Raw genomic sequence first — 24,029 nt, 5'->3', positions numbered from 1 at the left:
GGAAACACACACTTGCTAACAGGTGAAAGTCTCATTCTAAAAATAACTTTACACTTTGATTTTCGTTAGCTGTATAATCTATATCCATTCTTTTCCCCTATGAAATACCCTTATCAAGAGTGAATCTTTGAATTGGATTCCTGCAGGGTTTTTTTTAAATTTTACAATAAGATAGATAAATATGATATATGCTCATACCTGAATAGTCTGAAAAGTTTTTATTAGCTAATCTTTAATTTTTAAGAAAATTTAAATGAATTAATTTTGTTTTCATCTTTCAGCTCTAAGATTAGAGGCACTATAAACAAATCAGACTACCTTAGTTTCTACTGGAAATAAGATATTCCTGAACTGCAAGGATAAATATTACCTTCCAAAGGAACTTTTTCTGTTTAAAAATTTTGTGCAAATTTGAAAACAGAACCTAGCTTGAAAAGTTTAAACAGAAATGTTAAGACCAAGCCTATAAGTTTTACTTGCATTTCCTGTTGATATGCAAATTTGGTGATTATTCTGGCCAAGGCATTCCCCCTCTACCACAAACTTTCATCCTTATGTTAATCAGAAGAAATGTATTAAATTTTTAATGAACATGGCTCCTTATGAAGAAACTAAGGACTGGCTACATGAAAAAAAGAAAAAACTTTTCTAGCTCATTTTAATTTATTGTTAATTATGTAAGTTTGAAATAACATTTTGGTGATTTAGCTGAAAAGTAATAAAAATTAAGTACTGGAGTGTTAGAAAATCTAGATTTCTCACAGATTGAATTTGAGTAAATCACCTTTCTATGCTTCAATATTTTCTATAAAGTGAGGATAACAGTAACTCAGCATTTGAGTCAAAATGAACTGGATTCAAATTCCCGGTAGTTTTAACTTAGAAGAGCTCCTTATGCTTATTTGTGGGGTATTTACATCCATACTGTAATACTGTGAGGATTAAGTAGTGTCTGCACCATGCACCAAGAAAGAGTAAATAATAGAGATATGAGGAGAGTAATTTTGTTGCCAGTGAATTTAAGGTTCTTTCTTCGTCGCGAAAGAATTCAGAGACGAAGTGGTAGGTAAAAAGTGGATTAATTTAGAGACACCACAGACAGAGCATGGGCCATCTAGGAAGGCAAGAAGCAAGAGGCCTTGAAATATGGGGTGGTTAGTTTTTAATGGGCTGGATAATTTTATAGGCTAATGAGTAGGATTATTCCAACTATTTTGGGGAAGGGGTGGGGAGTTCCAGGAATTGGGCCACTGCCCACTTTTTGACCTTTTATGGTTGACCTCAAAACTGTCATGGCACTGGTGGGTGTGTCATTTAGCTTATGCTAATGTATTACAATGAACATATGATGAGGCTCAAAGTCTACTGAAAGTCAAATCTTCTGCCATCTTGGATCCAGTTGGTTCTCACTAGTTTTCATCATGTACTGTGGCTATGTCATTCTTTTAAAGGTTGTGCCCTAACCCCCTTCCCTCCTGTTTCATTTTTGATTTTGCTATATTAATCTAATTATTTAATGATTGTTTTAACTTTTTCTTAATGTCTCTCCACTGTATTCCATTTACCCTTTCATTAGCAAGTACCACTTTTTCTCCTTGCTTTTCAACTTTCTCTACTATAAAAAGGATGCAAAATTTGTCAGTGCAAAGGGACTTCTCTCAAGCACTGCATCATTTTGATGTTAAAAATAGCAATTGCGGGCTTCCCTGGTGGCGCAGTGGTTGGGAGTCTGCCTGCTAGTGCAGGGGACACGGGTTCGGGCCCTGGCCTGGGAGGATCCCACATGCCGCGGAGCGGCTGGGCCCGTGAACCACAATTACTGAGCCTGGGCGTCTGGAGCCTGTGCCCCGCAGCGGGAGGGGCCGCGATGGTGAAGGGCCCGCGCAACGCGATGAAGAGCGGTCCCCGCCCCGCGATGAAGAGTGGCCCCGACTTGCCGTAACTGGAGAAAGCCCTCGCACGAGCCGAGGACCCAACACAGCCAAAAATAAATAAATAAATAAATAAAATAAATAAATAAAGTAGCTATAAAATTAAAAAAAAAAAAAAAAAAAATAGCAATTGCATGTTCAGGAAAACCCACCTGTATTTCCCTATGAATTCCCCAGGGTGTGTGTGTGTGTGTGTGTGTGTGTGTGTGTGTGTGTGTGTGTGTGTGTGTGTGTGTGTGTGTTTGCAAATATATAAGGAAAAGTGGATCAATGTTAAAGCTACTTATATACTTGGCATTGATTCATTGAATCAAAAATCATGGAAGCAAAAAAAAAAAAAAATTAGAAGAGGTTTAGTTCTTCTGAGTTTATAGCTGCTAAAAACAGCTTTTATAAAGGAATCGCCTTTGTGCAAAAAGTATTTTCTTGTTTTTTACGCCCTTGAAAAGGAATCACATGTCTTACATGAAAATGGTGTGCTGCTTGACTGCATTAAAATGACAAGGGTCCAGCAGACACATTATAGCTAATTTTAGTAGGTAGAGCAGACACACTTGAGCTTATTTTTCTCTGACTTTCTCACTCCCCATTCCAGTCCCTCAGGTACGCACGTTACAAGATTCCCTAGAGTCAGAAGATGGGAGTGGAGAGTTTCAGTACAGAATGTAGCTCTGAACATCACCAAGAAAAAGAAAGGAAGGCAAGAAAGAGAAGAGAGGGTAAGCAAAAGGGAGGGGGAAAAGGAACGTAAGGAGAGAAGGAAAAAAGGAGGGAGGGAGCACAAGAAAAGAATGAAAGAAAAAAACCAGAAAGCAAGGAGAGAAAAAATAAAGAAAAACTGAAAAAGGAAGGAAGCTTCGCTGAAGGGAGGAAAAGGAGCGAGGAAGAGGGGAAAGAAGAGTGTGAGAAATGTTTTTGTCTCAGGTCCATTAGAGAGAGAAATAGAACCCGTATCAGCACTACAGAATCTCGAAGAGGCAGTGTATTTTCTTGAAAGCCCCGAAGCTAAGCAATTCCAAGAATGTTTGGCAAAGCCCTTTGGGGAAGGGTGAGGTGGGGGACGGGCGTGGGGGGGGCTTTCTCACACCCCCACCCCCGGCCCCGGCCCCCTCACAGGATGTGACAGGATTTGGGAGACCTAGCGGAAACCTTCAGGTCACCCAGGGAACTGCTCCTCTCGCTGGTCCTGCAGTGGCGAGGCGGGGTGGGGGGGGGGGTGGTGAGAGCGCCGAGACGCGCGGGGCGCGGAGATGTGCAAGTGGCGAAGCTGGACCCAGCGCAGGCGGGAGAAGCCGCCCGACTCCCGGCGCGGGATCTGCTGAGAGACCACGGTGAGTCTCTCCGGGTGCGGGTCCGAGGGATGCCCGGGTTCCGCGTCGCCCCCGGGCCCGGGCCGAGACGGGTCCGGAACCTCCCCGGAGTCCGGCCTGGGCTCGGCGCCGCCGCCCGCCGCCAGGAGCCCGCGCTGCTCCGGACGCGCCTGGGCGGACGCACCGACCGACCAGCGCTCTGCGGCGCTCCCCGCCGCCCGCCGACCCCGTGCGCTCATTGGTCGGGACGTGTCTGCTCAGCAGCCTCCAACTTCTCCCGAATCCCACGGGTGAGTCCCGGGAAAGCGAGCTGGCACCTGGGAGCTGGGGGGAGATGGGTCCAAAGGGCGCGAGATCTCCCCCGGGGGCGGTGGGAGCCGTTGGGACGGGAGCCGGAGGGGAGCGGCGGCCGCGCGGAGCGGCTGCCTGGGAGGCGCACGGAGCAGGGTCCGCGGCTCAGGTCCGGCGCGATCAGAGCGCCCGGGACCCCGCGGCCGTGGGCGAGGGAGGCGTGCCCTGGGAAGAAGCTGCAACTGAGACTTGAAGAGTGAGGGACTGGGGTTAGAGAGGGTGACCTGGACGAGGGCTCTGCAAGTGATGTCAGGTCGACTGTTCAGGTTCATTTCCATAGCTTCCTGCAGCCTCTGCCTCGGAGAGTTATGTCTGGTTACTGAGATCAGCGCTACGAAATTGCAGCCTGGCTGATTTGGGGGCTGGGAATTTGCCATTCCGCTGTAAAGACACTGTTTCTGTTTGTTTGTTTGTTTTTGTTTTTTGTTTGTTTTTTAAAGTAAGGTTTGTTTTCATTTTGGTTTCTGTCAGATTTTCTTCTCATTTGTAACTCACTTTTCTATTTTTACTTTCCCTACCCTGAAGATCTTTTCATTATCCTACCTCTTCATCTTGCTTTAAACCATAGTTTCCTCTTACATAATTTATGCTGAGAGTGCTTGAATCTCGAGGGTTGGTTGGTGGGAGTGGTGGTGGGAGTTCTTTTGCAGATGAAAGTTTCCTTAATCGGTCTTAACCTATTTGTATTATTTGAACAAAAGAGTAATTGCAACTGAAGTATTCTCTTTATTTATTTATTTATTTTTAAATAAATTTATTTATTTTTTGGCTGAGTTGGGTCTTCCTTGCTGCGCGCAGGCTTTCTCTCGTTGTGGAGCACAGGCTCGCGGGCTCAGTAGTTGCAGCTCGCGGGCTCTAGAGCGCAGGCTCAGTAGTTGTACGGGACGGGCTTAATTGCTTCGCGGCATGTGGGATCTTCCCGGACCAGGGCTCGAACCCCTGTCCCCTGCATTGGCAGGCGGATTTTTAACCACTGCACCACCAGGGAAGTCCCAAGCTGTTCTCTTTAGCTGCTTGATCAAGTTTACTCCTCCCCCCATATACGATGCAAATGGTAATTTTATTAAACTGAAAAGAAGTACCTCGATTTGCAGTGTCAGCATTTGGAAGCTACTAGTCCACAAACCGCCTATGAAGGCATCTAGCTGGCATTATTGCTGGGTTCCAGCACTTTAAAAAAACTGTCCGACAGTTTCTTGGACTCCATGCTGTGTCTTTTGTTGTATAGCTACACTGCACATGGGAGTAATGTGTTTGGGGCTTTGCGTTCAGAACTCCGTATATCAGATCCGGGAAACACCTACAAGTTTTCCTTGTCTGGAGAAACAAGGAGGTGATACCTCTACCACATGTGCCTCCTCAAATTTGCAGCTATCGTCTAAATATGGAACCTGTTTCTCTCTGTAGTTTTTGAATTGAAGTACAGTTGATTTTAAATATTGTGTTAGTTTCAGGTGTATAGCATAGTGATTCAGTACTTTTGTAGATTATATCCATTATAGGTGGAACTTCTTTCTCTTGCTTCCTGTACCTCAGTTTCCATAATACAAACTGTAATTGCATTGAGTAACCTCAGAGACTTGCAGAAATGTTAATGTACTAATGTGTTGTGAAGATGAACATTGTTTTGGTTTATAGACTTTTCAACAAACCAGTTATCCTCTGGGTTCTTTGATTTGACGATGTGATAAAGTAATGTGTACACTCAACTGGTATAAAAATTGCTGCTGTATATTGCTTTGAAACTCAGTTTCTACTTAGGCAAAAAAATCTTTTATTCTTTTGGAGATGTTGTCAAGCTGAAGTTTGCAGTATTCTTGTTAAGGTAGATGTCCTAATCCTCTATCCTCTCTTGCGGAAGTGTCTACTTTTTGGCTTGAACTTTCCAATATATCTCCAATTGAGTTGGAATACTTTAAGGATGTAGGTATGTTTTGGCATATCCTGCTTTATATGGGACTACAAGTATCGACTTTATAATTTTTGTATTCTTTTGTATAATTGCCTCCTTTCCCCCCATCTCTAAAATGGGGTTGGGTGTGGTTGCATTGGACATCCAAGTATCTGAGGGATGGTGATATGTTTTTCCCTGAGGTTCAAGATTCTGACCCCTATTTTCTTAAAAGAAAATAGGGAATCAATTGGAATTACTGGAAATGAATGACAAAGTTAATTAGGAGGTTAAACTTGCCTCATTTCTGCTTTGGTCATTGCTGTTGAAAAGTGCATCTTAGGAGCAAAAGACTGAAAATTTGCAGGACGTTTATAGGAGGGGCAGATGGAGAGTTTGCAAGTGATTCAAAGATGATATTATTTTGATTCAGGTATAAGGACTAAACAGCTTCAGTCACTGCCTTCATTTCTCCCTGTAACAATTTCTGCTGTCTAAGGTGCAGAACCATTAAGAGCCCAGCTGCCTCAGTACCCCAATCTCAAGGGTAAGAAGTAGACGCCAGGGAAAAGTAACCCAGAAAGGAGAAAGACATACCTGCCTACTAGTTTTCCTGCATGGTGGAAACCTGGTGGCGCCAATGAGCAGCTTCAGTTTAACCCGTGGCTGCCCTGGTTCCTGGCCCTAGATTTTACTAGAGAAACTAATTGTTTTTTCTAAGAAAGAACTAAAAAGAGAAGTGGGTCATATTATTAATATATCAGGAGAACATTTCTCTAGATTGTTTTCTGAAATATTATTAGAGCAGGGGGAGAAATACTCAGGAAGTGGAAATACTCAAGCAAATGTGATTAATATTCAGATGTTCTTGAAGTCAGTCTTGAATTCATCTGGGAGAAGCGGGAAAATTATTCTTTATTGTTTACCTCTCTGTATGGTGTCCAAGCTTTAAGTGTGTTTCCATCTTTTCTTTCCCCACCCACCTCCCCTATTAAAAATCCAAGGACTACTATCAATGCAATTCCACATTCATAACCCAAGAAAGAGGCTGTGAGACTAAGCCAACATGAGTCATATAACCATTAAGACATTTTAACATTCAGGTACACTACATTCCACTTTTATTGAGCAGACATGGTTTTCATGGTCTAATAAAATATTTTTATTTGATAGTCTGTCCTTGGTTATAGCCTCATGTAATGCCGGGGACAACATGCTTAAGACTTTGTATCCAGAACTTTAAAGTCCAGTTGTGGCTCACTTATTAATAACTCACTGGGGAAATTAAATTCCTAGTTATCTGCTGATAACTGATGGCCTGATCACCCAGGCCATACTTCAAACGTAGAATTCGTTTCTACGAAACGCCTCAGTTTCCACAAAACACACTCTCAGAAAATTATGTGTATTCAACAAAGATTTCTAGCTATGAGAGCATCTCTGAGCAGTCACTTCATCTAGGAACTACATTATATGCTTAATTTGCATCAAGCTATAAACAGCTAATCTGTTAGTTTACGATGCTCTTTTCTACAGTCAGGCAGAAAAATTGAACTTGTGTGTTCTAAGCTTTGGTGAATGGCTGATAAAGAGTCACTAGACCTCTAAAAGAAACATAATGAAATCTAATATTTAGGCTAATATCCCCTTAATTTTGCCCCCTAGACTTCTGCAATAAGGTTTAAAGTAGCTAACATTGTATGATGATGCAATTTTCTTTCAAAATGTGTTCTTTGTAATTGTATTCTTTGAAATGTGTTCATTGTAAATGTGTACTTACTTGTGTAGCTTCTGGCAAGTTACCTGGCTTTTCTGTGCCCCACTATCCTAAGGTATAGAACTGGAATATTCAAATCCGCCTTACAAAGATTCAGTGAATTAGTACATGCAAAGCACCAAGAACTGTGAGTGACACATGGGAAGTACTCAGTAAATATCGGCTATTATTAGCAGAAGTATTAATATTATTAATTTAAAAACAAGTTAAGTATCTTAACTGTAATCCTGACCTGGAAGGTTGAATTTTTTTAATCATATTTTCTTCTTCTTCAGTTGTACAAAGAAACAGTACTTACGGTTAGTATCTTTCATCCCAGATTGTAAACCATGACTTTTGGTCCAGTGAGTGACCATTTTCAAAATGTTGTCTAACCAGTTAATAGATACCCATATTAGCAGTTGTTGTAATTTTGAACTGTAAAATAAAAGATGTTTTTAAGATGAAAAAAAAAAAACTACTACAAGTGTTTGTTCCTTTTTGTTTTTATCTGTACTCATATTTAAAATTATTGCTTAGTCAAAACCTCGAAGCATTAGTCATTGATTTCTAAGCTTATAAAGGAAGCCAGTGGAGCAAACTATAAAATTCACCTTTGATGTTGTACAAAGTTCAGAAGGATGAGTTTAAAACTTTCCTTAATGATGGTACAGAAGTTATTTTGCTTATGAACTGCTGAAGGAATCCTCCGTGAGTATTTAACTGAGTTTCCTTGTCTGATTTTGCTTGGATCTTCAGTGATATGTCAAAAAAATCCAAAAGATTGTGACCAGGATCTGTCTAACTTATGTGACTATATACTCTTTGCTTTCAGAATCAAAACTTTGACTTTCAGCAAAAAACTTTTATTTCTAATTTAAAATGAGTTAACCTTTTACTTTATTCAGCCACATTAAGCATTTAGAAAATTGTATATAGATCTCTTCTTTTTATCTATTGATTAATTTATTATGATTAGTTTTTTTTAATTTTTTAATGTGTTTTTTTTTTTTTTCAGACTTTAGGTAATGGGCAGATCGGAAAGTCAGATGGATATAACTGATATCAACACTCCAAAGCCAAAGAAGAAACAGCGATGGACCCCACTGGAGATGAGTCTCTCCGTCCTTGTCCTGCTCCTTACCGTCATTGCAGTGACAATGATAGCTCTCTATGCAACCTATGATGGTGAGTTACTCACACACCTGTGCCCACAAACATGCAGAAGACAGTGAAATCTTCATCTTAGGTTTTTCCCATCTATTAAACAATGTGTTAAGGAAAGAGACACTTAAAGATGGTGATATAAAGATTCATTTATAAAATGTAACATCAGTATGCCAGAACAACTAACTTTGACTAAAGTACAATGTCTTTTATGCTTGAGCTAAGTTATTAATTGCCAAATATGTTTAGTGCACTCATATGTATTTTATGAAGATTCTAATGTATAATTTTACTTGATGAAAGTATTCACAGTTTTATGGCCAACTTCAGTTAGTCAACTTTTGTTGTGTCATTGAAATTCGAAATGGCTTTACAAGAATTTAAGAGGTCTAATTTGAGCCTTAGAAGTTTTTCACAATAAGGATTAGAAAAGATGGGTTCATTCATGGAAAAAAAAATGATTACCAGACTAAAACAACTGATGTTTCAACTTAATAGACCTAGAGCTTAGTGGTCAGGGATGATATAAGAAATACATTTTTTTCCTTCATTTAAAAAATTTTAAATTTAGGATTTGCTTATTTTATTCCTCTATATTTTCTTCTAACTACTGTCAATGATATATAATACTTAGGTTTTAGTTCTTGCTTTAAGGAATTGATTATTTAATTGAGCGTCTATAAAAGAACAAAAGGTAGGGAAAAAGAATATGTGTATTGCAAATATTTATGCATATATCCTCCTTTTTCTAGACGGTATTTGCAAGTCATCAGACTGCATAAAATCAGGTAAGAAGATAGTTTTTAAATTTAATAGTTTTATAATTAATGTCTAACATTTAAAAATCAAATGCTAATAGATCTCTATATTTGCTTTGTGTATATTTTTATTTGTTATAGGTCATTAATTAATAGTCAAAGAACATCAAAATATACTTAAGTAGTAGATTTGTTAATTTATTCATTCCAAAAAAGAATTCACTCTTTTCAACCCCAGAGTTTATGGTAGGGTAGAGATGGAGAACTATATCTGTAGCTTTATGGAGCTTGCCATGTAATTGGAGAAAGAAAATCAGCACTTGAAATGGCACGCATCATATCATTAAGTGCTAAAATTCTCAATGCAGATCATTAGAGGGGTAAGAATGAAAAAGGGAGTGACATATAGTCCTGTAAAGCAAGGTGGAGAAGTTAGATTTGGGAGGGGTCTTGAAGCAGGGCTAGGATTTGGAAGTGGAGATACAGAAGAGGGAATTCCAAACTAGGAGAAAGAACAGGAATAAATTGTGTAGAGAAGCAGTGCAAATGGAGGCATGATAGATAGGGACATGTTATGGAGAGCTTTGGAAATTCATGTTTAGCCTTGATTTTGTAGAAAAAGAGAAAAGGATGTTTTCCTGAACAGATCACTCGTTAAGGCAAAAGTTGGAAGATGATTCTGGGAATGCTAGGCTGGGTGGATTGAGTGAGAAGCTAGGGAGGGAGGGCAGGTAGGGGCTGCTTCTGTAATCCAGGTGTGAGCTTAGGAGGGCTGCCTGCGGTGAGGTGAAAGAGCTATGAGGCAATGTGAGGAACAATGGGATGGCTCAATAGCACTGACTTGCTAAATGAAGGATATGAATACTTTGAAAATGACACCAACTTTGAAACCTCAAGGGACTCGGGAGACTGTGGCAGCTCACACAGAAATAACAAAGTTACGACGTAAGTTTGTTTTAGGGAAGACTGTGATTAATGTGGATTTAGACCTATTGCATCTAAGTCAGGGGTAACATCCAAGTGGAGATAGACAGCAAGAAAGTAGAGATCGAGTGAATTTAGGATCTGTCAGCCAAGGGGTGATAGCTGAAGCCTTGGGAATATTTGAGTTCCTAAAAGTAGAAGAAGTGTAAGAGCTGAACTTAAGAAGACATCAAGAATTAGAGTAGAGGGAAAAGAAAAGTCAGAGAAGGGAACAGAGAAGTGTATGGAGCTATAGAAGTCACATCGATTAGAATGTGGTGAAGAAAAGAAGAACATTTTGACAAGGAGAAGAAAGGTGGTAGCTGGCATAGCACCTTGGATATGAACACAGTATTTATGCCCTTTGACAAGAGATTCTAAACTTCCTTTCTGATGCCTACATTTCTTCCAAGAAATAATCTGTCCCAAATGATTTTTAACCATTTTCTGTTGGACTGTCTTATCTGGGTTTTTGTTATTCACTGACCTTTGCAAAATAGTAATGGGAAAATATTTTAGGATTCTAGGTTATAGTCTAATGTCCTTAGTATGTATGTGCTCTTTGTTTTTCTGTATTGCTTTTTGCCTTTTTTTTCCCCCCACTGCATCTCAAGTGCACATGTACACTCTGGGACATGATGTGGGTAGCTTGAGGGAGACCTGCTTGGGATACCAGCCATTTGCTCCTCAGTGTAATAACATGCACTTTCCCATCCAAGGGCCTTCCCAGAAACAAAAGAAGTTTCTTTATTCCTCAGGGAAATGGCTGCACAGGTGCCTTGGCTGGGAGATGCCCAGGGTCTCTGTGCCAGAGTTGGTATGCACCCAAGTTGTCAAAGTTACCATTTGCTTCTCCCTAAATCCTACCTCTCCTTTCTCTCTACCAGCTGCCCTATTATATGCTCATGCTATTCTGTTTTGAGTAACTCCCACTTATGTGTTGCCCTCTAATTATCTCTAAGTTTCTCAGTCCTCAATACACTTGATGCATCTATTAAGTCTCTTAATCTGTAGGTTGTCTCAGATTTTTCTCCCTCTCACTCTTTTTTCTTGGATTTTATTTTTGAAGAAACTAGATCCTTTGACTAGGTAGGCATATCTTTGTAAAATCCTACAGGTGATTGTACCCCAGAGATCTGAGCAGGTTCCTTTAGTGGTACCCACCCAAGGAGCAATATGACATTTGGAATCTGGAATCCTACATGTGACTTAATGTTTAGAGGTATGGCTTTGGCTTTTTTTTATACTGGTTGGCAAGGCTTAACTCATTAAAATGTATTTAAACTGTATCCTTTAATTGTAGTTTAGAAATCATACCAAATGTAAAAAGCACCTCACAGAACTATATCTTGGCAGAGAAATGTATACAATAGAAATAGCTTCAGTGGTAAACAATGTTGCTGAATAGCTGTGTGTTTTTCTTCATTCTGCTCTGTTGGTTCACAAGCTGCTAGAATACTTTCATATTCGTAGTTACTATTCCTCCCTGGGGGGAAAATGATGAAACTCACTCTTATGGATAAAGTTTTCACGCCCTACACATACACACACACACACACACACACACACACACACACGAGTCCTCTACTGGTTAGAAAATATTTTCTGCCACAGAAAACATAACTATTGCTTTTAGAAGTTGCTTCAGATTAAGAAAACTCTAGGGGAAATCTTGGACAGAAAAAAAAGGGAGAGAGTGAAAGAGTGGCGTGGATGGAAAGAAAAGAAAGACAGAAAAAAAGAAGTTGAAAAAAATATGAAGTCTCCTACCAGCAATTCTATAGATTACTTTAAAAGATTGGGAGAATTCAAACCTGAGCACAGAAATTGTTGAGAATTGGAAAAGTTAGGTATTGATACCCAAGGTGCTTATTTCAAGTGAAAGTTGGTTTTAGCTGAAATCTTTCTCCTCATGGAAGGGAAAGTCATGGCAAGTGTACTTCTGTCTTTGATCCTTTGAAGTCAAGGGATGGAGGTCAAGCCACACCAAGGCAAAAATAGAATATTGCAGAAAGCTGTGGATCATCTTGAAATTTGTTTGGTGTTGGGTCCTTTAAATCTGAACCTCTACAAATTTAAATATTTGTAATATACATAAAATGCTGTTTACAATACATACTTTAAATTAACTTGCCTGTATAAAAAATGCATCCCTGTGAAAGATTACACCGGACCTAAAATGAAACAAGCACTTCTTAACAAATAACAAGTTAAGGCAGTGTTCAAAACCCTACTGTTAAAGTATGAGTAATACTATTCATCTCTTATTTACTATATAAGATTGTTAAAAACATGGAATTATAGAGCTTGGATGTGATTTCTCAAACGTCTCTGTGTAAATCTAAATCCTGAAACTGGCTTCCATTGCATTGCAACCTTACTAAGATTTCAAGGAATCATATACTTTAAATCAGGGTTTCTCAGCTTCATCACTGTTGACATTTTGGGCTGGATAATTCTTTGTTATGGGGAAGGGGGCAGCTCTGTGCATGGTAGGATGTTTAACAGCATCCTTGGCCTCTACCCACTAGGTGACTAGCAGCACCTTCTCCCAGCTGTGACAACCAAAAAGTATCTCCAGACATTGCCAAATGTCTCCTTGGGGCAGCAGTATCATCTCCACTTGGGTACCACTGGCTTAAATAATCTCAAGAGATCATCTAATGCTTTTCCCTTTGTGGTAGACAGAATAATGCCTCCCTAAAGATGTCCACTTCCTATCCCTGGATATTATGAATATGTTACCTTATAAGGCCAAAGGTACTTTACAAAGATGATTATTAAGTTAAGGATATTGGGGAGATTATCCTGAATTATCTTATGTGATCACAAGGTTCTTATAAGGGGAAGGAAACAGGAGGGTCAGAATCAGAGAGAAAAATGTAACAACAGAAGCAGAGGAAGCCAAGTTTGGAGTAATACAGCCAAGAGCCAGGGAATGTGTGCAGTCTCTAGAAGCTGGAAAGGGAAAGGAATGGTTCTTCCCTAGAGCATCCAGAAGGAATGCAGCCCTGTTGACCCCTAGAGCCATAAGATAATAAATTTGTGTTGTTTTAAGTCACCGTTTGTGGCCATGTTTTGTAGCAGCAATAGGGAACTAATAATACACCCTTCCATAGTTCTTTTATTTGGGGGCTGTCTTTGAAGAGTTAAAACACACACATAGTGTTTCTTGCTAAACTAGTGTTTTATTACTAAATTGAGGTATGTAACATACAATGATAAGGAAGAAATGTTAAATAGGTTAATAGAGGGGTATAACAATACAGGAGAATATTAATAGAATATAATAAAGTAAAAATAGAAGATAAAATAGAATAATAATAGCTAACACTTACTGAATGTTTATGTGTCTGACACTATTGTAAGCAGTTTACGTTTGATCCTCATAATGACCTTGTGAGGTAGGTACCATTATACATTCCTTTTACAGATGAACAAACTTGAGCTAGGATTGCACTCCAGGCAGCCTGACTCCAGAACCTGTATTCATGACCACTTTTCCCTGTTGCCTCAAAGGAGACCAGGAGTCTATCAAACTTTTAATACTCTATGCCTGTACATACAGTATTTGAGAGCAGATTGCCTCCGCTCATGCTAGAACTTGGAACGAAAGGACATAAGATGACTCTCAGAGAGTTGAAATAATTAAATACAGACTAAGAAGGAAGAGAATGAATATCTCTTTGACCAAGAAACAAGCTACTTTACTAAGGACATATGATGACTCTCAGAGAGTTGAAATAATTAAATACAGACTAAGAAGGAAGAGAATGAACATCTCTTTGACCAAGAAACAAGCTACTTTACTAAGGACATATGATGACTCTCAGAGAGTTGAAATAATTAAATACAGACTAAGAAGGAGGAGAATGAATATCTCTTTGACCAAGAAACAAGCTACTTTACTGAGAACAGCGATCAGCTTTATCAGTGATTTTAGTACATCGAACACAACATGGAATTGAGGGGTTTAAAGAAGCAAACATTAGCAGTGTAGTCCTAAACTCTCCAGGGGATAGAGAAACCAAGTTAAGGTACATGAGCAATACAGTTCTCAAGAGAGAGCAAGACCATCTGTACAGTTGTGCAGGTTGTACACTGCACAATTGTGGCAGCCCTGAGGGACAGGTTTGTGGAGCGTCAGGACCTGGATGAAACCTCTCATAACTATCCATTTCCTTTACTTTAATTCTCTACTCATCAAGCAAACTTTTGATGAGTATTTAAATATTAATACAAGGAAAGGAGGCATTCTGTTCACTTGAAAGATATGTTAAGCTTGGTGAGATTATGTATTCATATTCTGATTTATAATCACTTTTGTGTGGCTTGAGCTGTAACCCTTGAAGTAAATGAACCTTCCAAATATCTGATCATTTCTTCAAGGGCCAGATCCTGGTAGTGCCCTAAGTGAAGTATCTTGTTACCAGCTGGCCTTTTCCTGGCAGCAACAAGGAATCTCTGCATTGCTGTGGGCCATGGTCCCTCCTTTCTTGCCTGTTAACATCCCAGAAGCCTCCACGAAGAAAAATGACACAACTGGATGAGTACAGGAAAGACCACAGACTGACTCTTGAGGGCTGCCAGGCATGTAACAGCCTTTCAGAGTGGGAGATGAGGCTATTTCATTATGTAATTTAGCTTGAAAAAATCCTTCAGGCAATAAGAACGCAGCCGGCATCTTAGTGGAAAGGCTGCTGAAGCACACCTTTGTTAATTTAAACGTGGCATGTGGCAATTTGCTTTGGGCGGCTTCCCTGACACCATTCTCCTGACAATTGTGTAGCAATACTTGCTTCAAAAATTCTCCGGTCAAAATTAGCATCTGTCAATCACATCCTTTCCAAGAAAGGGAATCAGTGATGTGATAAATACATATGTAACTTTTTTTTTTTTTTTTTTACCTTCTGGGTAGATTTTAAGCAGTAGTGCACCATCTTTTTTTAGTGCAAGGTCGAGGTATTGAAAACATAGATGAGTTGGACTAAGTGGTTAAAGGGAAAGAAAATTAGCGATGCCTGATAAGCTTATTTGGAATCTTAAGGTTTATTTTACAGCTGCGAACATTACCTGTGCGTAAAGGAGTGGATATAAACTCCAGCTTGTGGGGGTGGGGGGAGTGAGGACTCCAGCTTTATATTCAACATTGTAGACTGAGAAATATGGGAGGACCCCTCTGCAGTTGAAGGGCCTTGCTTTGTCCTGCTTGCCAAAATCCATGGTGTAGCAAGGTGCTTCCCAATAAGCCTTTGATATAATATGAAACTCCAGTTAATAATATTAATAGATTTTTAAAGGGAAATTGAAAAATAAAGCGTTAAAACGCCTATAAGGGGAAAGTTACACAAGCCTTTGAATCTTGAAAAATTTTGTTCTCTGAGATCATTCAGAAAAGGAAATTCTGGGGTGGGGGTTAGTTGTTTTGATCCGATTTCTGAGTGACTGAAAACTGGAATAAATTTTCTTTGTTCAAAACGCCCTCACCCCATACCCACTAGAAGGGCTATAATAAAAAAGATAGACAATACCAAGTGTTGGTGAGGATGTGGAGGTTAGAACTATCATACATAGCGGGTGGGAATGTAAAATATTTCAGTACATCCCAATGCGATATATAAAAACCATTTTGGAAAACATTTGGCAATTTATGTGGAAAATTAAACATACATTTTCCATACAACCCAACAATTTCACTCCTAGGTATTTACCTAAGAAAAATGAAAATACATGTCCTCAAAGGGATTTCATGTGATTTTTAAATTACAGCATTATTCATAGAAGCCAAAACATGGAAACAACCCAAATACCCCTCAATAGGTGAATAAACAAAATATGGTATGGCTATAAACGGGAATACTACACAACAGCAAAAAGGAACAAACTATGATACATGCAACAATAAGGAACCTCAAGAATGTTATACTAAGTAAAATAAGTCAGACAATAATAAAACCTGCATATTATATAATTTCATTTATATGAATTTACAGAAAAGGTAAAACTATAGAGGCAGAAAGTAGAATAGCTATTGCCTAGGGCCTGGGAGTGGAGCAGGGATTCCTGCAAATGGGCACAAGGAAACCTTTTGGGGTGATGGAATTTTTCTAAATTGGATTGTGGTGATCGTTGCACAGCTGTATAAATGTATTAAAAGTCATTGGGTGAATTTTATGGTATGCGGATAAAAAGCAACAAAATCACCCTTATCCCTTTTTTTCCCATCTCTCCAGTGTCCATTTGTAAGTAATTATCTTCTGTTTTGATCTTATGCTTGTTATTGTAATTAAATGTTGAGTCCGTTGATTCCTGTTTCCACAATTCAAAGTGATTATGTGTAGTTTTCAATGCCTACCAAGTCACTAAATAACAAGCTTCTCAGTTTGAGTGAGTACCTATTATTTGATCATATTAGTGTTATATTGATGAAAAGTCTGTGGAAATTGTAAATCAACTAGGAAGTTGAAATTATTTCGGAATTAGACATTGGAAGCATTGTTTGCATGTGCTGGAGTTTCACTTTCAGAGGAAGTGAGAGATATATGTGGTATGGTAGGGCCAGGTGGACCCGTCATCTCTAAATCAAAGGCAGAATACTGGGTCTACCACAAAGTAGTTACTGGGGATTATCATGCTTCTGGGAAAATGTGTTGGTTTTTCATAAGGGTTCTATGAAATTTTTCACCTTGACTATGAGTGTGTCAAGAGATTTGTTTTTAACCTATAATTATAATCTTTGTATACACTTGATTCATTAGCATTATTCCTGCCCTCCTCTTTCTTTCTCAGCTAATGTATTTGATTTTATTTCCTGTATCCCTGTAAGGCCACTTTGAATTCTTTTATGAACAATGTAGGTTAATAATTAGATGACTAGAATATAGATAAATTCCAACAATAGATATGTGCAGGAGCAAGGCGGTTAAATAGTAAACTTTATTTCAAAGAGATGCAAGTGTTATGAATAATTAAGGCACAATCTTTTGAAAGATTACAGCTTTTTTTTCCACTAAGCCAACAGCATGGTAGAACTAAGATGTAAGTTCAGGCCACATCCTGTGTTGTTAGTATGCGATCTTAATTAAGTCAGTTTAGCTCTCTGCATTTCATTTTCCTTATCTACAAAATTGAAATTAAAAGTGTCTTATTTTACAGAGAAACAGCAAAGATTAATGACAGCCTATTTCACGTTATGCATCCTTCAAGGAGATGCACCACAGGTATAATGCACAGATATAGCCCATCTAATGTGTTCTTTCATGAAAGTTACAGATGCGCTATTTAAAGCTATTTATTGAGAAAAAAAAAAGCTATTTAGTGAGAATCAAAAGAAGGCAGTCAATATATTTTTTAAGTGGAAGGTGTAGCCAAAAATAGAGAGAGGGTAGGGGGTGGAGGGAGAGAGAGAGAGAGAGAGAGAGAGAGAGAGAGAGTAGTACATTTTAGATAGTCTCGGGTAAAAATGTGTCATCTCTTATTAACATTTTCCTTGACTACTGTGCTCTATCTTAGCACAGGGAGTGACAGTTCAGCCTGTGAATGAACTGTAAAATGAACACAATCAGAAATGGGCACTTGGATCCATGTTTCCTGTAAAGCAAAACGCTTTTTTTTGTTTGTTTTCTGTAAAGCCAGTCAAGCACAACTTGATTTGAACACGTAGCTATTCTGTGCTCACCCTTGCAGACATTCACTGTTAGCCCTTCCCTCCCCAGTGATTAACCCCTAAAAGTAAATAAGCCAGAGGCCTGAGGTAAGAGGAGAATAACTAGATTCTTGTTATTCAAAGCGTGGTCTACTGTACCATCAGCATCAGCTGGGAACTTGCAAAAATGCAAATTCTCAGGCCCCACCTCAGACCTATTGAATCTGCAGCTGCATTTTTAGTAAAGCCCCCAGGAGAGGAGAGTGCACAGTAAAGTTTGAGAAGCGCGGAAGACTAGTGATTCCCCACTGTGGCTGCTTATTAGGATAATTGGGGAAGCTTTTAAAATATACCCATGCCAGACCTCCCTCCTCTCTGACACGCAGAGTTCCAATTCCTTCAGCGGAGTGGTCTCTGATAAGTGTTGGGGGAAAGGAATTTAAGTAAATAAATTGACATTAAGATATGTAGGAATTCCCTGGACATTTGCATTTTTAAAAGAAGGTATATGTTAACCAACTGGTTGCTTTAACAGGTGCAATTTCAGACTGTGCTGCTCAGTAAAAACTAAGTCAGAGCGGAAGGTCACTAGGCCTGTTTTTCTACTAATAATGGAGAAGCTGAACCTGGACTGTCCCCCTGAATTTCCCCAGTAGAAAGCGGGCACGGATGTTTTCATAGAGAACAATGTCTTTCCTCATCCATTCATCTATTCCTTCGATCATTTTTTTATATTTCTCAAAATCATTAATTGTGCACCTTCTAAACATTGAGCACTTTTCTAGACACTGGGAGTATGAACTGAGATAAACCCTGCCCTCAGGAAAGTGACAGTCTGGTCAGCATGACAGACCAATAAACAAAATTACCGTACGGTTTGGGTAAGTGCTAAGGCAGAGAGAAGCAGTGTGCTGCAGGCACTCTGAGAACAGGGCGCCTAAACCACATCAGTCATTATAGATTGGCAGCTAGAGTGATTGTAACTAACAGGGCCAGGAAAGCATTCGCCAGAGGAAATGTCACCTGCTAGTTCAGAAGGCCACTCGGAGGTTGCCAGGCCAGTGGAGCAGAGGGCAGCATGTGCCCAGGCTGGATGCAGGATGCATGCAAAGGCTGGGTGAGTGTAGGATCTGCAAGTGGTTCATGATGGCTGGAGTGTAATGCGAAATGCGCTGGGTTATAATTCCTCTTCAAGTCTATAGAAAATGAATAAATATGTTATGGGGAGCATCTAAAGGATTTTAAGCAGAGGTGGGGCGTATTCAAGCTTGCCTGCTGGCTAGCGCAGACTTGGTGAAGTGGAGACAAAGTATTCCCACACAAGGGAATACTATTTCTGGGTCCCGGGTATGAGGGAGAGCTTAGCAAGGTTGAAGAACTGGAAGAATGGCTATAGGGCTGAGTCACAGCAGGCATGAATGTGGATGTGAGGGTGGGGGTGAGAAGGGTGTTTGAGTGCTGGCACAAGAGATAGGCAGAAACTGAATCTTGCAGTCTGTGGTAAAGTGTTTGAGCCTTCCTAATAGCAATGGGAAGTTACAGAAGGAAGGGTTTTCAATGAAACATGACTTGATCAGAATTGTTGAGAAGGATCACTGACTGTACCTAAAGAATGACTCTGGGCAAGGAATAGGGCTACTGCGCACTTAATCTGGATGAGAGCTAATGGTTGCCTGGATTTGATGGTAACAGGGTGGAGAGAATAGATGGATTTGAGAAATATTTAGGAGGTAGAATTTATAAGGCATAGTGTTTATGTAAATATGTGAGGTTGTGAAAAAGAAGTGAATGAAATGGAACTCAAGTTTCTGGCTTGAGAAACTAGGTGGTAAGTGTTGCAAGTCACTGAGCCAGGGAACACAGAGGAAGAGCTGGTTGGATAATAGGCTGGGGCCCATGCAGCGAAAAGTTCCCTTTGAGACAGTGTAGAGTTAAGATACTGGTGAGTCTTCTGTGTGGCGAAGTTCAGGAAAGTCAAGGTTGGAGACAAGGATTCAGGAGTCATCAGCGTAGGGGTGAGGTGGTTGAGATTTCCCAGGAAGGAATGGAGATTTTTTAAAAGAAACTGAAGAGGAGTAGGCAAGGAGGTACAAGGAAAATCAGTAAAGTGTAAAATCACTGAAGCAAGAGTTAGAGAGTCTGTTAAAAATCAGAGTCTGATCACTGAAGTTAAATGCAGCTGAGAGGTTGAGTAGGACAAGAAATGAAGGCAGAAAGGAAGAGGTTGGAGATTCCATTGGAAGATGGGAAAGTTGATGGATCTTGTTCCTGGGGATGTAAGAGAGGATATATCTGGAGAAAAGATGGCAGGACCACTCTTAAGCAGAGGAGGACCCCCTCTTCCTCTCTTACCAGGGGGAAAGCAGCAATGATAGTGTGCATGCCAGTACGGTTAGAGGCTGAGAAGGACGGGAAGCCATGTGGCTCAGCATCCAGTTACTTCAGTTTTCTCTGTGTACGAGGAAGTAAGGGTATTGAAGGCTGGAAAGGGCCAGTGTATGGAGTGGGAGGGAAGGCTAAGCAGGACCATGTAGAAGGGCTGTGCACAGAACTGATGGCCCTGTTGAAGCTGAAGGCCATAATTTGAAATGGCATTAAACCAGGAAGTTATGGGGTTTTCCTAGCCTCACAGGTGATATCTTCCACAGATATTTACTGAGTACTGTTCTAGTTGCTGCAGATGCAGAAGTGAACAACACAAAGTCCCTGCTCATAAGGAGCTTGCAATAAAAAAGTCAATCAATACATCTGTAAAAAACTTTCTTAAATATCTTAGCCTAGAGTTGGAAGGGAAAAGGTAGGCAGCTGGGAAGATTCAGGGTAGGCTCATTTGCAGGGGCGAGGGAATGAAATACTTTGCTGGGTTGATGGTTTAAATGATGACACCACAGGATGTAGGCTGGATAGAAGGTAAAAGAAAGACAAAGGAAGAACAGGGTGAGCATGAAGTGAGAATTCTCAGTAAAGTAGAAGAGCAGGTGCAGAGGGAATAAAGAAATGAAAGAACTTCTAAGGATGGGAAGGCCAAAGTGTAGGTTACTCAAGTTGAAGATTTCAAAGGTAGAACTATTCTTGGTGATAGCAACATTAGGACCATGAAAATGCAGGTACAGATGTGGAATGGAGGTGAAGGTCATGAGAGTGTCTAAGGTTAAGAAATTCTTAAGCCAGAGAGTAGCAGAGATTGTCTGCATAGTCCCTGATGTTACTTGGGAAGATGGTAGAACGTTCGTGGAAGGGAAGACTGAGCGAGCTGTTGAGTCTTTAATAAACAAAGATGAATGTCTAGGAAGTTAGTGGATGACAGAGATAAAGTAGATGAGGTGGGTGGGGATGGTCAGCTGGCAGAAACCTAAATAAACACAGTGGAGGGGAATGATTTGGAGGCTGCATAGAGTGATAGAAGAAGACTGGTTTTGTTTTTCAGTGTGCAGAGTGCTGGGGGAGAGAGAGCTTCAGGGGAGAGGGTTTCCCTTAAATCAGAGAGCTGAAGGGAGTATCCATGAGCAGGCTCAGGGCTTAATAAATCATGCCTTCTTGCCCAAGATGACTCTAGAAATGCTCTTCTAATCCTGTTTCCTCATACAACCCAAAGCCCTTTCTTTCATTCTCTAGAGGTAGGTTTGTAGGAGATACCCTTCTGAATGGAGGGAAATGTTTGCTGACAAGAGTCAGATTCTAGAATCATAGTATGTGCCACCCGATCTAGACATTAGTCCACACGGGGTAGGGTTTTCGACTTCTTTGTTGTCACATGTGATAATATCACTCCAGTGGATCAACAGCAGCCGGTAAAAGGAGACCCTGGAGGGCTGCCTGTCTGGCATGTTGTGCGGGAACTCCGTTTGATGGAATTAGAATTACTCATGAATTCATTTTTATTTATTTTTTCACCAACCTAGATAAAAACTCCAAGTGAATCAGTGAGTTCTTATCTCAAAACAAAATGTTTGTTTAAACATTTTTCAGAGGCACGATCTTCCTTCAAAATTAAAAGAAAAAAAAAATGTCCAAACCGAATTATCACATTTCAGATACCACATGTCTTTTTAAAAAAACTTTTCAATCCAGAGAAGTCTGACAGTAGGTACCTTAGCTTGAAACGAATAAAAAGGGGTTTGGTCCACAGCACAGACTAAAGGATTAGGAAGTCAAACTGAAATCAATTAGCAGGTAACCAGTAGCCAGCAGTGTATCTGTTTCTTTGTGCTTGATGCTTAAAGCAAAAACAAGCAAGCCAACTATAAAATGGTGAAGATGGCTTAGGCCATATCTTTTAAGTAGTTCCCTTTGTTAATCAAGGCTTTCTTGAACTTCCAAGAAATTCTTATTTAAAGAACTCCCAAATCATTAAAGACTTATAATAAGATGTGCTTGAGGATCTAGTAGTTATTTAAAAATACTTCCAGGAAAGAAAGTTTTTGTAAAATCTAGGGGCTTAATTTTCTGGTATAATGAAATTAATTGAGTGAAATTAGGATGTTTCTGATACCTCTGCCAGTCTGAAGCCAAAATGAATTCATTATCCCTGAACACATGTATATAGCAATTAATGATTTCACTAACTTAGAAGCCAAGAAACAAAGTATTAATAATTATATTTGTTCAGAGAAATAATGTAATTATATTTAAGTGAATCAAATAAAAAAGCAATATATGAAAAGTCATTAACTGAACAGAATATTTCTCAAAGCCCTGTGTATATAATATTCTGTAGCAAGGAAATGACAATGTGTGAGAAGAAATGGCACAAGTGAAACCTTGAAAGTCCCGTTAAACTCGTATCCATGCAAATATGAATCTTTAAAAGAGAATATAAGTTAGCAGCTATAGATGCTATGAAACTTTACATGATGTATTTCAACAACTATGTAATAAAATTAAAACAAAGAAAAGAAGTGGGAAGATTTGCAAAGCTGACAAACTGGTTGAGTTCCATGAAGGCCCTTGTTGCAGGATCAGCCCCATTCCAGGCCCAGGCCCTTACTAAGAGCAAGGTCAGCGACTCTGGCTCCATCTCCAGTCAGTCTCACGTCTGGTGAGCTGCCTCTGACCCCAGCTCTAGTGAGCGGGTTCCTACCTTGTCCCTTGGGACCTCACTTCTGGCTCATTCCCTAGCTATGGAAATTGAGTTTCTGCTTTTTCTTCCCTGTCTTCTGGGACTGAAAACCAGCTTAGTTCTTAACCTCATTGCCTTTTTTTTAAAATAAATTTATTTATTTTTATCTTTGGCTGCGTTGGGTCTTCGTTGCTGCGTGCGGGCTTTCTCTAGTTGCGGTGCGCGGGCTTCAGTAGTTGTGGCACGTGGGCTCAGTAGTTGTGGCTCGCGGGCTCTAGAGTGCAGGCTCAGTAGTTGTGGCGCATGGGCTCAGTTGCTCTGCGGCATGCGGGATCTTCCTGGACCAGGGCTCGAACCCGTGTCCCCTGCCTTGGCAGGCGGATTCTTAACCACTGCGCCACCAGGGAAGCCGTCATTGCCTTTTGCCTGAAGAACTTTCTTGGATCACCACACACCATCTGCTGGGTAGCGCTCCCTCATCACAGCTGCCTGCTGCTTCTTGCCCCTGTGTAGCTTCTCTCCACTGCTCTTAGCCAGGAACTTCCTCTGTCGCTGATTCCTTGTAGTCTATCTAAAATAGGATTCAGTCTCACTGGATTGGCTCAGACTACTTCTACCTGAGCCCAGTTTATGTACATGACACACATTTTATATGGAAGAAAAATGTTTCTTCATTTGCTGAGGAAGAAACGACTCACTAATGTTGTATGCCAACACAGAAAGCCAAGGATCCAGCTTTTCCCTCAACCATCAGCCAACCACACCTATTAATTTAAAAAACTTAAGGAGGGAGGAATCAGTTTTTTGTCTTCTTTTATTTAAATATAAGAAAATCTAATTAAGTGTTGAAAGTTCAAAATTTTTCAGATACTGCCTATCTGACTTTAAATGAACAATAAAAGCCATTTTTATTCGAGTGTAGTAACAGGCAAAAGAAACGAGTATCAAAATATTTTAAGATCTGATAAAGTAAAAGTATGGCTTTTAAATAACAGGTGGTGATAATTTCCTAACAGAAGACTTAATTGAGAATGAAGGATTCTTTTGCAGTGTCTGTTATGAACTAGTCATTGTGCAAGGTGTTGGAATTAGAATCGTTGCTGTGGGTAAAGGGTGTACCTATAATTATCATTGTTTTTATATTCTGTGGATTACCTGGAAATATACTTTGAGTTATTTCTTAGAAACTGCACATCTC

General features: G+C 39.9%; 1 protein-coding gene across 5 annotated transcripts in view; it reads left to right on the top strand.

Annotated features, from left to right (window-relative positions):
- Positions 1-3,152: 3,152 nt before the first annotated feature.
- MME (membrane metalloendopeptidase) overlaps positions 3,153-24,029 on the top strand; it is a 91,574-nt gene continuing 70,697 nt past the window's right edge. Inside the window, exons 1-3 of one of the 5 annotated variants that reach the window (XM_082394361.1) lie at positions 3,153-3,262; positions 8,258-8,427; positions 9,159-9,194. In XM_082394361.1, the coding sequence (XP_082250487.1) occupies positions 8,268-8,427; positions 9,159-9,194 (196 nt within the window). In that variant the 5' untranslated portion in view covers positions 3,153-3,262; positions 8,258-8,267. The other 4 variants (XM_082394364.1, XM_082394363.1, XM_082394360.1 and 1 more) reach the window with 4 other exon arrangements.

Source organism: Balaenoptera borealis, assembly GCF_965194805.1.
Source record: "Balaenoptera borealis genome assembly, chromosome: 5".
NCBI classification, from domain to species: Eukaryota; Metazoa; Chordata; class Mammalia; order Artiodactyla; family Balaenopteridae; genus Balaenoptera; species Balaenoptera borealis.
This window is presented reverse-complemented; position numbering and strand designations above follow the sequence as displayed.